Source organism: Choristoneura fumiferana, chromosome 21 (assembly GCF_025370935.1).
Source record: "Choristoneura fumiferana chromosome 21, NRCan_CFum_1, whole genome shotgun sequence".
NCBI classification, from domain to species: domain Eukaryota; kingdom Metazoa; phylum Arthropoda; class Insecta; order Lepidoptera; family Tortricidae; genus Choristoneura; species Choristoneura fumiferana.
The window spans coordinates 6,503,362-6,517,173 of NC_133492.1; the positions used below are offsets into that span (position 1 = coordinate 6,503,362).

General features: G+C 36.6%; 1 protein-coding gene across 2 annotated transcripts in view; it reads left to right on the forward strand.

Moving 5' to 3' along the window:
• Positions 1-13,812, forward strand: part of unc-13 — a 382,374-nt gene that overhangs the window by 66,588 nt on the left and 301,974 nt on the right. Inside the window, exon 5 of one of the 2 annotated variants that reach the window (XM_074104223.1) lies at positions 201-330. In XM_074104223.1, coding sequence (XP_073960324.1) covers positions 201-330 — 130 coding nt within the window. The remainder of the gene's footprint in view (positions 1-200; positions 331-13,812) is intronic. The other variant, XM_074104224.1, reaches the window with a different exon arrangement.

Genomic DNA, 13,812 nt, shown 5'->3' on the forward strand with positions numbered 1-13,812 from the left:
AATGAAAATGGGATACTATATTGCTTAAAGCCGTTGTTGTTAATATAATTAGCTACAAAAAACATTAGAAAACGACATCGTCATTGGGGCATGGGACCCCCTTAATTAGACCGCTATACCTCGCAGAGGAGTAAATCAAGTTTATCCATCTAATAAGTTTACACAGTATTTATAATTCTAATGCTATATTTTTTTCGCAGCAGGACAGCGTATGCGGCCGCTGGGTGGAGCTGGAAGCGCAGTTGATGATGCGAGGCGGAGCCGTGGTCGGCACCAACGGGCCCACGGGCCATGCCTTGCTTCTGGACTGCCGGTTCGAACCTCCTTTCGGTAAGTTAACTCGAAACAGCTGACAGCCTTACCCGGTTCTGGCCCAATACTACGAAGTGCAAAACTTCGTATATTGCCGTCCCGCTGACGCTAAAATTATTTAACACGAGAGTGAGAGGGACGGTACGATACGAACTTCAATGTTTGAATTCCGTAGTAGCCCCCTGATATTAATTTTCACGCTGCGGGACGGGCGCAGGTTTAAAATCAGTGGTGCAAGTTTTTTTAGCTCGCAGCTTATGCTGGCTGAGTCTGAGCCCATTGCCATCTGTTTATCTATGTGTAAGAATCTTATTTGTATAGTCGTGTCTTGTTTTTGTGACAACAAATGATATTATTATTATTAAGAACCAAACGTTGGCAATTTTTGCTGATTTGGGACCATTTCGTGACATACAACTTTCTTAATTTTTTAATACCTTTTTGTTATGCTACGCTACTTTGTCACGAATAAATGATTTCTATTTCTATTTCTACATGAATATTTGCACTACTACTAGTAGATCAAAAGCCAATCAAGTCGAAATAATTATCGTTTTAATTCTGACTCTATTTCTAAAAACGGTATCGGTAAGAGGAGTGTTAGATATTTTTGCATGCTTAGCTGTAGCAGATATTATTGCAAATGACTGTGTACAATAAAACTTTTATTAATCTTTTATCCATTGTGAGCTCAAGTTAGTAATATTATCGAGTATGTTTTAAAACACTTTCGCAGTCGCAGAGAATGCTGGTGGTATAATGCTGTTTTATTACACTTAATAACTATAGTGTAGGCACAGATTTGTTCACAAGACTCCAAGCGAAAACAACTTTTCCATTTATAGTTAGGTACAGACCAAAATAAAAATGTGGATCAAGGAATACAACCCTATAAACCAGTTAAGAATGTCAAGTGTCAACACAGTAAATTTTTCCCGACGCTGCTCTATCGTTGTATTGGAAGCGTAAACCACTATATAAAAATTTATTACGGTCAACAAAAGGAAGAGATGTTTCTCGAAATTTGGCAGAGACCTTAAGTGTGCCACACTGGCGCCGTCTAGAGTACGGCCTTGCCAACTCCATGCCCTACTAAGACACAAACGATCGTATTTTTAGGTAACCATGTAAATGACCAATAAATAAAATTATTTAGAAAGTTTTGCTTCGTAGAAATCTCGCGGTGCCGTTTTATGGTAATAGTTGAACCTCTTTTGTTTACGTCGAACGTAAACTGCGATGTTTGCAGTTGAATGAACTGGAGACCGGGGACTTATCTATGAAGATTTACTGAAATGAATGAATTCAGTGAAACAAATCAAAAACAAAAGTGTAAAACTATTAAGTATGTCCATGAAGTTTTTAGAAACATACTCGTATGTAAGGCGTTAAAATTTTAGACAGTTTCTTATTAAATTAAACCCTCCCAGCCTATATACGTCCCACTGCTGGGCACCGGCCTCCTCTCAGAACAAGAGGGCTTGGGCCATAGTTCCCGCGCGGGCCCAGTGCGGATTGGGAACTTCACACACACCATTGAATTGCTTCGCAGATTTGTGCAGGTTTCCTCACGATGTTTTCCTTCACCGCAAAGCTCGTGGTAAATTTCAAATGTAATTCCGCACATGAATTTCGAAAAACTCAGAGGTGCAAGCCGGGGTTTGAAACCCTCTGCTTGAGAGGCGATAGGTCAAACCACTAGGCCACCACGGCTTTTTATAGATTAAACCCTAAATTAACTTGAATTGACCAACAGATATCAGAAACGTGACTAAAAGAAATACTTACCCTAAATTGTATTTTTAAATGAGAAATTCATAAAACACGTCAATAAAACGAAAAATAAATAAGTTTTCTATTTTACAAATACTAAGTAATGTTTTTTCATAAATTGTTAACATTAATACGAAAATCTGAGTTTCGTACGGTGAGTGGGAGGCCCAACTCCCCTCTCCCTTCCCCCCTCCTACCGCCCCCTTTAATGCTCCTGATAAAGCTGAAGGTGTCCATGGGCGGCGGCGATCACTTACCATCAGGTGACCCGCATGCTCATTTGCCAGCTATTTAATAAAAAAAAGGCACACAACTTGGTAAATCGCACATTTCGCAACTTTCTGGAATGTAGTACACTTTTAATACCATTATGGCTGTGAATTCTGAAGTTACAAATGCTAAGACCGGGTCCAGAAGGAGCGTTCTGCGCGCGAGAACACTCGCGCTTAACACTCTCGCGTTCCCGAGGTACTAGAGCTACATACAACCCGTCCAGATGCTCTCGCGCGCTTCCATTATACCCCGGAAACTACTACATGGCCTTAAAAAAACTTTGGCATGTTTCTAGTAGAATTCAAAAATGTACCATTTATTTTGCGACTTCGCATTTTAATACAGCAGTGTTCGAGATCGCGTTTGAGATTACTACGTCCTGTCAAATACTGTTAGTGTCACAACGCAGACACAAAACACCATGATCTTATTATCAGGCTCGTCTTGGATCACAACAAGTATACTCCGGACGCCCAAAGGCGCCGTCTGGGCGGGGATGGCTGGCTAGACACCCAAGGACGCGATGTTTGTAATGAATGAGTGTGTAGACGAACGGCGGGAAAAATTTGAATATTGAATGGTTAATGGTTAATTACTGCTTCATGACTTGAAGATTAGTATAGGTAGTGGCAATAGAGTTAGGGTCGAGCACACAAGAACATGTCAAGTTAATGACAGCGGGCATTCTCCTTTTGTGCAATCTGTACTTCATGTAGCTGTGTTGTAATCATGCATTTCAACTCTCATGGCACTACCTATAGCATGAATTCGAAGACAATGTCTCTTAAATTGAAATGATTGATTACTACAGCGAACTTTAACCTTACTTCTCTGTAGCCGCTACAGTAAGGGCCTCCCACATCCATCGATGCGAGCGAAATCCGCTTTAGCCGATTAAAAAACGCTTTGTGTGCATGCAACAAGTGTAAAAAAGATGTCGATCGGCTCGGCCGACGCGAAACGACGTATCCCGACAGGAAAAGGTCTTATTGCTTAGGTATAAAGCGTTTTTTGATCAGCTGAAGCAGATTCCGCGTCGAGAGGTGTAGGAAGACCTTGAAGTAACAGATTGTAGTTCACTGACATCTAGGCTTTTGAAAAGTAAAGTCTGATTTAATCATGCGATTTAAGCCACATACAAAATAAACAGCCAAATATTTACGTTAGAACTAACGTCATGTTTTGCTGACTTAGCCTTTAATTAAATGCAAATTTAGAAATCCATAAATATAATGCTAAATTTACTTTGACGTTTGGCCTCATTGTAGGGATCCAAGTCGTGGTGGTGTGAAACGTGCTGGAACAAAAACAAGAAAAAGGGGCTGTTTCAGCACCCATTGCTTAATTTTATTTGACGGATAAATGTGATGCCGTCTCCGTCTATTCGAACAAAACAAACAGAGACGGCATCACATATCCGTCAGATAAATTTAATCAATGGATAGTGAGACAGGGGGTAAGTGCGCGTACTCAAAAAACTCCCGCGGCTATGCGAACGTGATACCCTATAATGTCAGTCTAACCTCGTACCTACATCCTTCCTCTGGAAGGAGACAAGAAATAATTATAATTGAACACTGATGACCTTTGTGTACATAGTGAAAAACTAGTAGGAAAAGCTGGAGATTTTTTCCTCTATTTTTCCTGAACATCTTAAGCTCTAAGCAATATTATTTTTTAAGTTTCAAAAAATGATTCCAAAAAAGTAACTTTGGTAGGCTATATGTAACCAAAGCCGTTGCAATATAAATGAAATATCAAGTTAATAAATAAACACATGCCAAATTTCAGTTTTACAGCCCTAATAGTAATAGTCCCCTAAGCTAAGCTGCTGCGGGATAAAAATCCTTGTAGGACTACGGAACCCTGAAAACATTCTGCTAAACGAGAATCTCTCGAAAATGCCATGATATTATTTATTTATTCCGCATGACGGCCATAAGGCTTGGGCCAATGTCAGTTAAATTAAAGATAAATATATTCTTCTTATTCACGTTGTACGGTGATTGTAGTTTTTGCAACTTGATAGCAAAAATTCCAGAAACTACGCGGAGACAACTTGCGCATTAAAAAACGTCAGACACGAGAGTAATATAGAATTTTGTGATCACTTTTCACTGTTAAGGTTAATCGCCACATAAAACACTATCAAAATTATACTTCAACTAGCCAATGAAGCAGAAATATCGCAATTAGATATAGTCTACATCCGCCACGTTCGAATGCTCCAAATCGAATCCTACCATGATATTCGTATTATGCCAAACTATTCACTACAGACTACTCATTCTGTCAAAATTTTCCTGTCACCCGTGTAACCTATTTTTACCACACACGACCTGTAAACATTATTCAAGCAAACAACAAGGTGGCTTGAGGTAAATATAACCCTTTTCATTCTTGACATCTAAGACTACGTACGTATAAGTACGTTGCAGTATCATGTACCATTTTCTTATCTACTTTTGATGCACCACCTGTTGTAAACTAGTCCTTACTTCTTTCTGTAAAAAAGGTTGCCTGGAAGAGATCGCTCTTAAGCGATAAGGCCGCCTATTGCTCACCTTGTAATATTTTTTTTCTGTGTATCTGTTTTCTGTATCGCTTACTATGTCTGGTGTACAATAAAGAGTCTTTGTATTGTATTGTATTGTATTGTACCATTGTGACGGGTTATTTTTGGGTTATGTGAGGGATGATGTAAAAAGAAATAGAATCTTAATGGTAGTTTTAATAACGGTTTTGTTCGTCGGAAGGAATAGCGTAGAATCGACTTACCTTAGCAACAGAGTAACGTTGGAAAGATATAAATAAACACTACATAAAGTTTGTCAATGAAGAATAAAAAGTTTTCCAAGTTCCATGTATATTTCGTAATTCTTTACAGTTCGTCTGTGTGGAAGGCTACATTTCGTAAAAAAAAACCTAAAAATTCGGTTTGGTTTACAGTGTTTGAGTTTTGTTGCCAACAAAAACCATTTTCAAAATATATTCGAACCGTTAAGCTTTAAGCAAGTTTGACAACTAATTCTAGATTTAGTTAGGTACTTACCTATTTCCAGCAGGTGGCCACAAATTATTTTTCTCAGTTTGTTTATTGTTAACTTTAATTCTGAAAGACCAATAAAACACAAAGATTAATTGCCTGTCCGACATTTAGTGTCTGCATATTTTTATTTTTTGACGACCAGATGGCCTAGTGGTTAGAGAACCTGACTACGAAGCTTGAGGTCCCGGGTTCGATTCCCATGTCGGGGCAGATATTTGTATGAAAAATACGAATGTTTGTACTCGGGTCTTGGGTGTTTAATATGTATTTAAGTATGTATCTATCTATACAAATAAATTTATTCGTTGCTTAGTACCCATAACACAAGCTTTGCTTAGCTTACTTTGGGACTAGGTCAATTGGTGTGAATTGTCCCGTGATATTTATTTATTTTATTTTTTACTGATTTGTGGTGTACAATAAAGAAGTTTGTAAGTAATGTATTGTATTCCATTGTACTATAACAGTATGCAAAAACACTTTTTTAAAACCTAAACTGCATTAAAGACACGTGTATCGTTGAGTTCGTGCTAGTGCAGCGAGCTCGCTCAGGCATTAAATTTGATTACTCTTTGATGTTATTCCGTGATACTTTTAGATTAAGTATTCATTAATTATATTTTCTCAACATAATATTTATGTATGTATGTAAACTCTTTATTGTACAAAATAAGTAAACAAACACAATTTTATTGACTAACAATAACATATATGTACAAAGACGAACTTATCCCTTTAAGGGATCTCTACCAGTCAACCTTTGAGTGGATGAGAGGAGCATTTTATATACGTATCTTTATACGTATATAAGCACGGGAAAGTGTTGTACCTATTGACGGGTTTACTTGTGAACACCATTTAAGTTAAAAAAACAAAATGTTCTGGATGAGTTAAACGTATTGTATATTAGTTAAAAAACTTTTTCAATATAACCATAATTGTATATATTTTTTTTAATTATTAATTGACTAAAAACTGAAAACATAATAAGCTTCACAGTCATTTCATTATCTTAGGTCAAATTTTAAAATTCACAAACTTGACGAGTAAAATTTACGTGACACAAGAGAAACATCAAAAACTCACTTTTTAACTTTCTTTTGTTAAGACACTTGTCTTAACAAAAGAAGATGTGTGTATTACAAACACTTTTTCTCAAACATGTAATTCCTTTTTGTATAACAAAGAGTATAAACAAGCAAACAACCGAACAAACAAACATGCTATGTAATGTTTATGTTGTGTTCAAAGTCAAAGTCAAAGTCAAAATATCTTTATTCAATTTAGGCTATAACAAGCACTTATGAATGTCAAAAAAAATCTACCACCGGTTCGGAAAAACCTCTGCTGAGAAGAATCCGGCAAGAAACTCAACGAGGTATATATATTTTTTTTTTAAAACAGATTTACAATATTATTAAATGATATGTATACATCACAAGTATTTAACACAACTTTATTTTTAACACAGTAGGTTCGCTATTTGAAGGGATCGCTAATGCGGATCGGAATTATTTCCAAATATCCCTGTCCATGATATAATCATTAACTTTATAATACGCCTTTGATATTAATGTCTTCTTGACAATAGATCTGAATTTTGTATCCGTTTCATTTGTAATATTTTTTGGAATTTTATTATAAAAACGTATGCAATTTCCCAGAAAAGACTTTTTGGTTTTAGCCAGTCTGTAAGATGGAACTTTAAGCTTCCCTGTGTTTCTAGTAGCCTTTGGCTTATCGACGTTAGTGGGAAAATCACATATGTTCTTCCTAACATACATGATTATTTCAAAAACATAAAGCGACGGCAGGGTTAGGATATCTGTTTCCTTAAAAAAAGATCTTAAAGATTCACGCGTCTTCAAATTATAAATTGCTCTAATTGCTCTCTTTTGTAAGATAAAAATTGACTCAATGTCTGCAGCAGATCCCCATAAAATAAGGCCGTACGAAATAATGCTATTAAAGTAAGCAAAATACACCAACCGTGCCGTCGCCACATCGGTTAGCTGCCGTATTTTCCAAACTGCAAAAGCAGCAGAGCTCAATCTACCCGCGATTGCTGTGACGTGAGGTCCCCACTGTAGTTTAGAATCGAGCGTTATTCCTAAAAATACTGTTGATTTTACAAATTCAATAGTTTGACCATTTAACTTTATATTAGAAACTGAATTCGAGCTAGATGAATTTATCAACGAGAATTTAATACATTTAGTTTTCTTAGGATTTAGTAACAAATTATTGGCAGCAAACCATGCGGATATCACGGACAGGGTTTCATTGGGCTCAATGAAGTCGGTATCTTTTCTACTAACCTTGAACAGTAAAGACGTGTCGTCAGCAAACATAACTATACCCGACTTTTGGCTTACCATATAAGTAAGGTCATTTACATAAATAAGATACAGGAATGGGGCAAGAATGGATCCTTGAGGCACTCCCATTTCGACCACAGATCCCTCCGATACCGTTCCGTTAATCGCTACCTTTTGCTTTCTTTGTGTGAGGTAAGATTTAATGAGTTCTAAAGCGAGGCCACGAATGCCATAAAAATTTAACTTACAAATTAAAGTATCATGATCCACACAATCAAAAGCTTTCGAAAGGTCGCAGAATACACCTATAGCGTCATGTGATTCCTCCCAAGCTTGCAATATGAATTTAACTAAACTATGACCCGCGTCTGTAGTAGACCTGCCTTTTGTGAATCCGAACTGCTGTGGATGCATGATTTTATGGGTATTAAAATGCGAGATCATTTGCGTCAGCATTATTTTTTCGAATATTTTGCTAAACGCTGATAGGATGGACACAGGACGATAATCAGAGGGATTATCTTTATCACCTGATTTGAAAATAGGAACTACTTTACTATATTCATCAAATCTGGAAATACGCCTTCATCTATACAGCTATTAAATATAAATGCTAAAGTTGGAGCAACGACATCTAAAATGGAATGTAGAACCTTAACTGAGACGCCCCACAAGTCTTCCGTTTTTTTTACTTTCAATAATCTAAAAAGTCTTAATGATGTCACAGGGAGAGACATGCGTGAATTTAAAATTACTTAAGTTTGGAATAGATACATTTTGTTTTAAGAGCGATTCAGCTAACTTTGAGGAAGACGCGAGACATTTTGTCGTTTCGATGGGATTTTAGAGAAGTAGGTATTAAACTCGTTAGCTACTTTAACCGCGTCCGTTTCTAATACGTTGTTAATCTTTAACGATATAGAGGACTCCGCGTTCTTACGTCGACCGGTTTCAGTATTTATAATTTTCCAAACTGTTTTAATTTTATCATCAGAGGACTTAATTTTATTAGTTACATGGGCTGCTTTTTGCTTTATTACATATAATTTTGAATAATTTTAAATAATCCCTGACATACTGGTGGAAACGTTCATCAGTGGTACACGATTTCTTATCATAAAGATCATATAAGACGTCCCTACTCCTACGTATTCCGGGTGTAGCCCATTCATTGAATGATAGTTTGTTTCCTATTTTAATACGTTTTTTACTACACGTTTTATCGTATTCCTCGCATACAGTATTTAACAATATCTTGAAATTTTCGTTTGGATTTTTAGTATTTACTTTTAAATTGTTTACTTTTGCGCGATGTTTGTTTGAGACGGTCAAGTCTTTGTTTGTTCAACGGCCTAATTTCTATGGTTTGATTAACACCGCCCCTAGCCCGAGGTAACTTCACTGTTTGAGCTTTGTGATCCGATCGTACTCCACTGATAACAGCTTTTTCTAAATACTTACAAGTTAACCAAATGTTGTCAATACATGTGGCCGAAGTGGTTGTGACTCTGGTGGGTTCATTAAATAAGAAATGTAAATTAAAAGATTTTAAAACGGAAATAAACTGGTCTTTTTCAACGGATTGTGATAAAATATCGATATTAAAGTCCCCGCAGACCACCAGCGCTTTATTACGTTTTACTGATTTCCTTAGAACATCTTCCATAGTATTTATAAACAAAGGAATACTCGAGTTTGGTGGTCTATATATACATAAAATTAAATACTGTTCCGTTTCCGCAGAAGCGATCTCGCATACACGTTCAACAGAAAGGCTGGACAGGTCTTTGCGTTCTTTGAACTTTAAACCCATTTTTCACTAATATGAGAGACCCGCCACCTGCTGCAGATTCTCTGCAGAAGGCGCTGGCTATTGCATAATTATGTACATTAAATTGCATTGAATCTTTTTTTAGCCAGGTTTCTGTTAAGCAGATAATATCTAAGTTTAACTTTTCAGAGAGTAATTCTAAATCTAATATTTTGCCAGTGAAGCGATTTATATTTTGATGTAGAAATGATAGACTACTTTGCTACTTTATTGTCGGTGTAGGTAGTTTAAAGACACATTCGCGCTTGAAGGTGTCGTCCTAACAGGGCCGGGGGAGGGGGGGGGGTAATTTCCGAATACGGAATTAATATAACATGCTAAGGATTTAGCAAGCTTGTCGGGGGTCAGTCGGTAGTCACTAATAACATTATTAGTGTCAAAAAATAAAACGTCACTATGACGGCTCGTCATCTTAAACAATAATTTGTTTAAACGATATAAATGATTATTGGATTTATTTAGAGAAGCAGAATAGGGAAACGCACCTATAATAATGTTTTTAACACCTAGTTTTGATAGTAAATCGAACCCAGTTTTTATGTCCGAACACCTAACGTCGGACCCGTCACTTTACATTAATACAATGGTTGACTGCTTAGTCACCTGAGTGAGCATAATTTTTTCAATTATTTGTTTGAATGAGGCATTAGGCATAGTTATTTATGACACAGCTGTTTTATATATTATTATACAATATTTTGCCCAATCCTTTTCCTATCCTATCAGAAAATACTAGGGTTTTATTAACATTCTTACAGATATTTCCATCATTACCTACAGATATGTCACAGAAGTCCACGCTGCGGTCGGGTAACTCGGACTGATTATGTAATTTAGTTTGCAATGCGCTCTCGCGCGCTAACAAAGAATTGACGCGCTGTTCGTTATATGAACATAAATCAACAAGCTCGTTCGCGGCCAAAATGTGTTCACTAATTTGATTTTGACATAATTCGTATTTGCTAGTTAAGTCCCTTAGGGAACATTCTAACCGGTTTATTTCTTCCCGTAGCCCGGACGTGTCTGTGACATAAGCGTACCTACTGCGTTCTTAAAATAGGCTTCAAAATACACCATTGCAGGCCTAGGCCTGCAAGACGACCGTTTTTTGTTTCAATGCAAAACGTTGATTTTTTAAGGATGATCTTCAAAGATTTGTCAAAGAGACTCAGAGATAACACAGATTTTTTATTTCAGCAGTCCGTTATATCTACATGTTTTATAGCAATTTGTTTTTTTTTGGATTATTTTAACGTTTAAAAATCCATGTTACAATGATATAAACACATATGCATGGTAGTTATAATTTAAGTCTGGTATAGTTTTTCTTTATTTTAGTGCATGTTTGAGAAAAGCACTATACTATACAAGCCTCGGCGTGAAAGAGCATGCCAGACTCGTGTACTACCTATCGTATACGTCAGTTACATACTCGGCCTGCAAGTACGGTTACGTATAGTTAAGTATAGGTTAAGTATAGTTACGGACTTTCAAAATTTCATGGATTGAGAACCCTTTTACGCGGATTTACTGCGTATAATTAATTGCATTATTTCTTGATTATCTTTTGATGATAAGAACTTCGATTTTAGAATTTTGTTGTAGCACTCGAAGTAACGATTTTGTCAAAAATTCCCTCTCTTGAACAATTAACTATGTGAAAAAAAACATTAGGACATTTGTTTTTAGGTCAAACCACATAATATGAAATAAGTGTCAGGCATCTAATTTATTTCGGCAATGGTCGTATATATCCGCAAACGATTCCATTATGGCCTAAAGGGAGATATAAAAAATACATGTTATTTAATTTTGCGTCTTAGTTTCAAAGATGCAGGGTGGAGGTTACTTTGTTGAAAATTGTGACATAAACCTTGGAGTGACCCGACTCTCAACGCTAGCTTAACGGCTCACGTAGTTAAGGGGATACGGAAGCGTTAAATCCATATTAATGTTTAAATGTACGAATAATCATATTTCTATCCTTTTTATATTCTAGACGTTAAAATGTTTATTTATTTATTTTTAATCGACTGGATGGCAAACGAGCAAGTGGCTCTCATGATGGTAAGAGAACATCACCGCCCATAGACACCTGCAATGCCAGGGGGATTGCTGATGCGTTGCCAACCTAGCGCCTTAAGATGGAATACCTCAAGTGCCAGTAATTTCACCGGCTGTCTTACTCTCCACGCCGAATCACAACAGTGCAAGCACTGCTGCTTCACGGCAGGATTAGCGAGCAAGATGGTGGCAGCAATACAGGCGGACCTTGCACAAGGTCCTACTATTTCCAAAAAAAAAAATTGTGATTTTATCCGACGATAAAGTTTGTACCTACATGTGAATGTGATGTGAGTACCTACTTAATAGCAACTAAAACTAAACTACTTTATAGGCTTTTAAATAATAATAATAACAGCAAACCTTATAACATAAAAATTAAGTGACTCAAAAACATGAATATTTTTCTACCAACTTGAAGTCAGCATGAGCCAGCAGCGGTTTTTTTTATATTGTAAGTAATCGTTTTGCTTGCCTTTAGCATTTTTGTTAAGTTTCCGTCCTTTAATCAAGCTAATTGGAAGAGATCCATTTTTGGTAAGTTTACGTCAGTACGACTCTTAGGCACTTGTCCCACCGCCGACGATGAGCGAGAAGCGAGTAGAGCGAGTAACTAGAAACGAGTGGGCGAGCAGCGAGAAGCGAGTGTAGTTTTGTCGCTCGGCTGTAAGCGAGTGTTCGCGTGCGACTGGCGATTACTCGCTCCACTCGACTCGCTCGTTCGGGGCGGTCGCCAAGCTGACATCGCTGAGCGAGTATCTATAGCTCAGCGAGTTTTATAGCTTTGTCGCTGCGACAAAAGATAGAAGAGCGAGTTCTCGCCGACAGTGTGAACACCCAGCGATCAACTATTAATATATGTGTCTCTTTTACTCACACAGGATCTTATATCTTTTGTTCGTTTCTTGAGCGAGAAAATAGTCGATAGCCAATCGTTTCCTCGCTGGCGGTGAGACAAGTGCCTTAGGGGCTGTTTCACCATCCATTGATTAATTTTACTTGACGGATATAATACGTGATGCCGTCTATTTGAACAAAATAAACAGAGAAGACGGCATCATATTTTATCCGTCAAATAAATTTAATCAATGGATGGTGAAACAGGAGATCTATTGTAATTTCTAAATTAATCCGTTACGAATAATTGATTATTATATACTATGTATATATATATATATATATATATATATATATATATATATATATATATATATATATATACGATCATATACATTATATAAGGAAGGGTTCTCCTCTCAGAAAATTACAAAAAACGAAATAAACTTTGCAATTTAACAAACGTCGCGCGAAAGACACTTAAAATGACGACTAAAATATAAATATACATGAGCCTTTAAGTAACGCAATTGACTGCCTGTAGGCGGAAGATAAGACGTGTTCAGTTCGAATCCCGCCCTGAATACTGAGTGGCCAATATTAAGGCGTTAAGCATTACGTCTTTAACTGCGAGGCTATAAAGCGTTAGAATGCAAATACTGGTGGATTTTTGCTAGTATTTAGTACTATATGATGCCAGGGTCTGTATCGTTTCACCTGATGATTGTGCCCTAATATAATCTTCTAATAATAATTTTCTATTGGCGATTGTCCTACTTGTTAATTATGCTAAAACCCTAAATTTTTCAGGAACTTTATAAAACAAACCTAACCTGACCTATTCTAAGTATCCAACGCATGGTGATCTGAAATATATTCAGTTCCAAAACACCGATGCATGCATGATGATGCATGCAGCATTAGCTATTTATCCTTCAATTAATAATAATAAACAAGGAAGTAAGTTTAAAATAATTAAAATAGAAGGAGGAAGTAGTAAACTGATCTTATAATATCTTTTACATAAAATAAGTTAGGTAAATTATCACCTAATCACCGCTTGTACTTAAATAAGGCTGTATTTCATCCCGAGCTTATGTAAACTTTCAATGTTTAAAACCTGCAGGGCTTGCTTTTAGGTAATATTAAGTACTATTAAATACTATCTGAACATTAAATTTTGGTTACCTTTTGCTAAGACCGAACGTGCATTCACAATTAGCACAGTACGATAAATTTATCGGCCCGATAATTCATGATTTATACGTTAAATTCTATAATGACCGTGACCTACTTTTTGCATCAAGTAAGAAATTAATTCCAGACCAATGATTGTCATGGAATTACAGAAATTA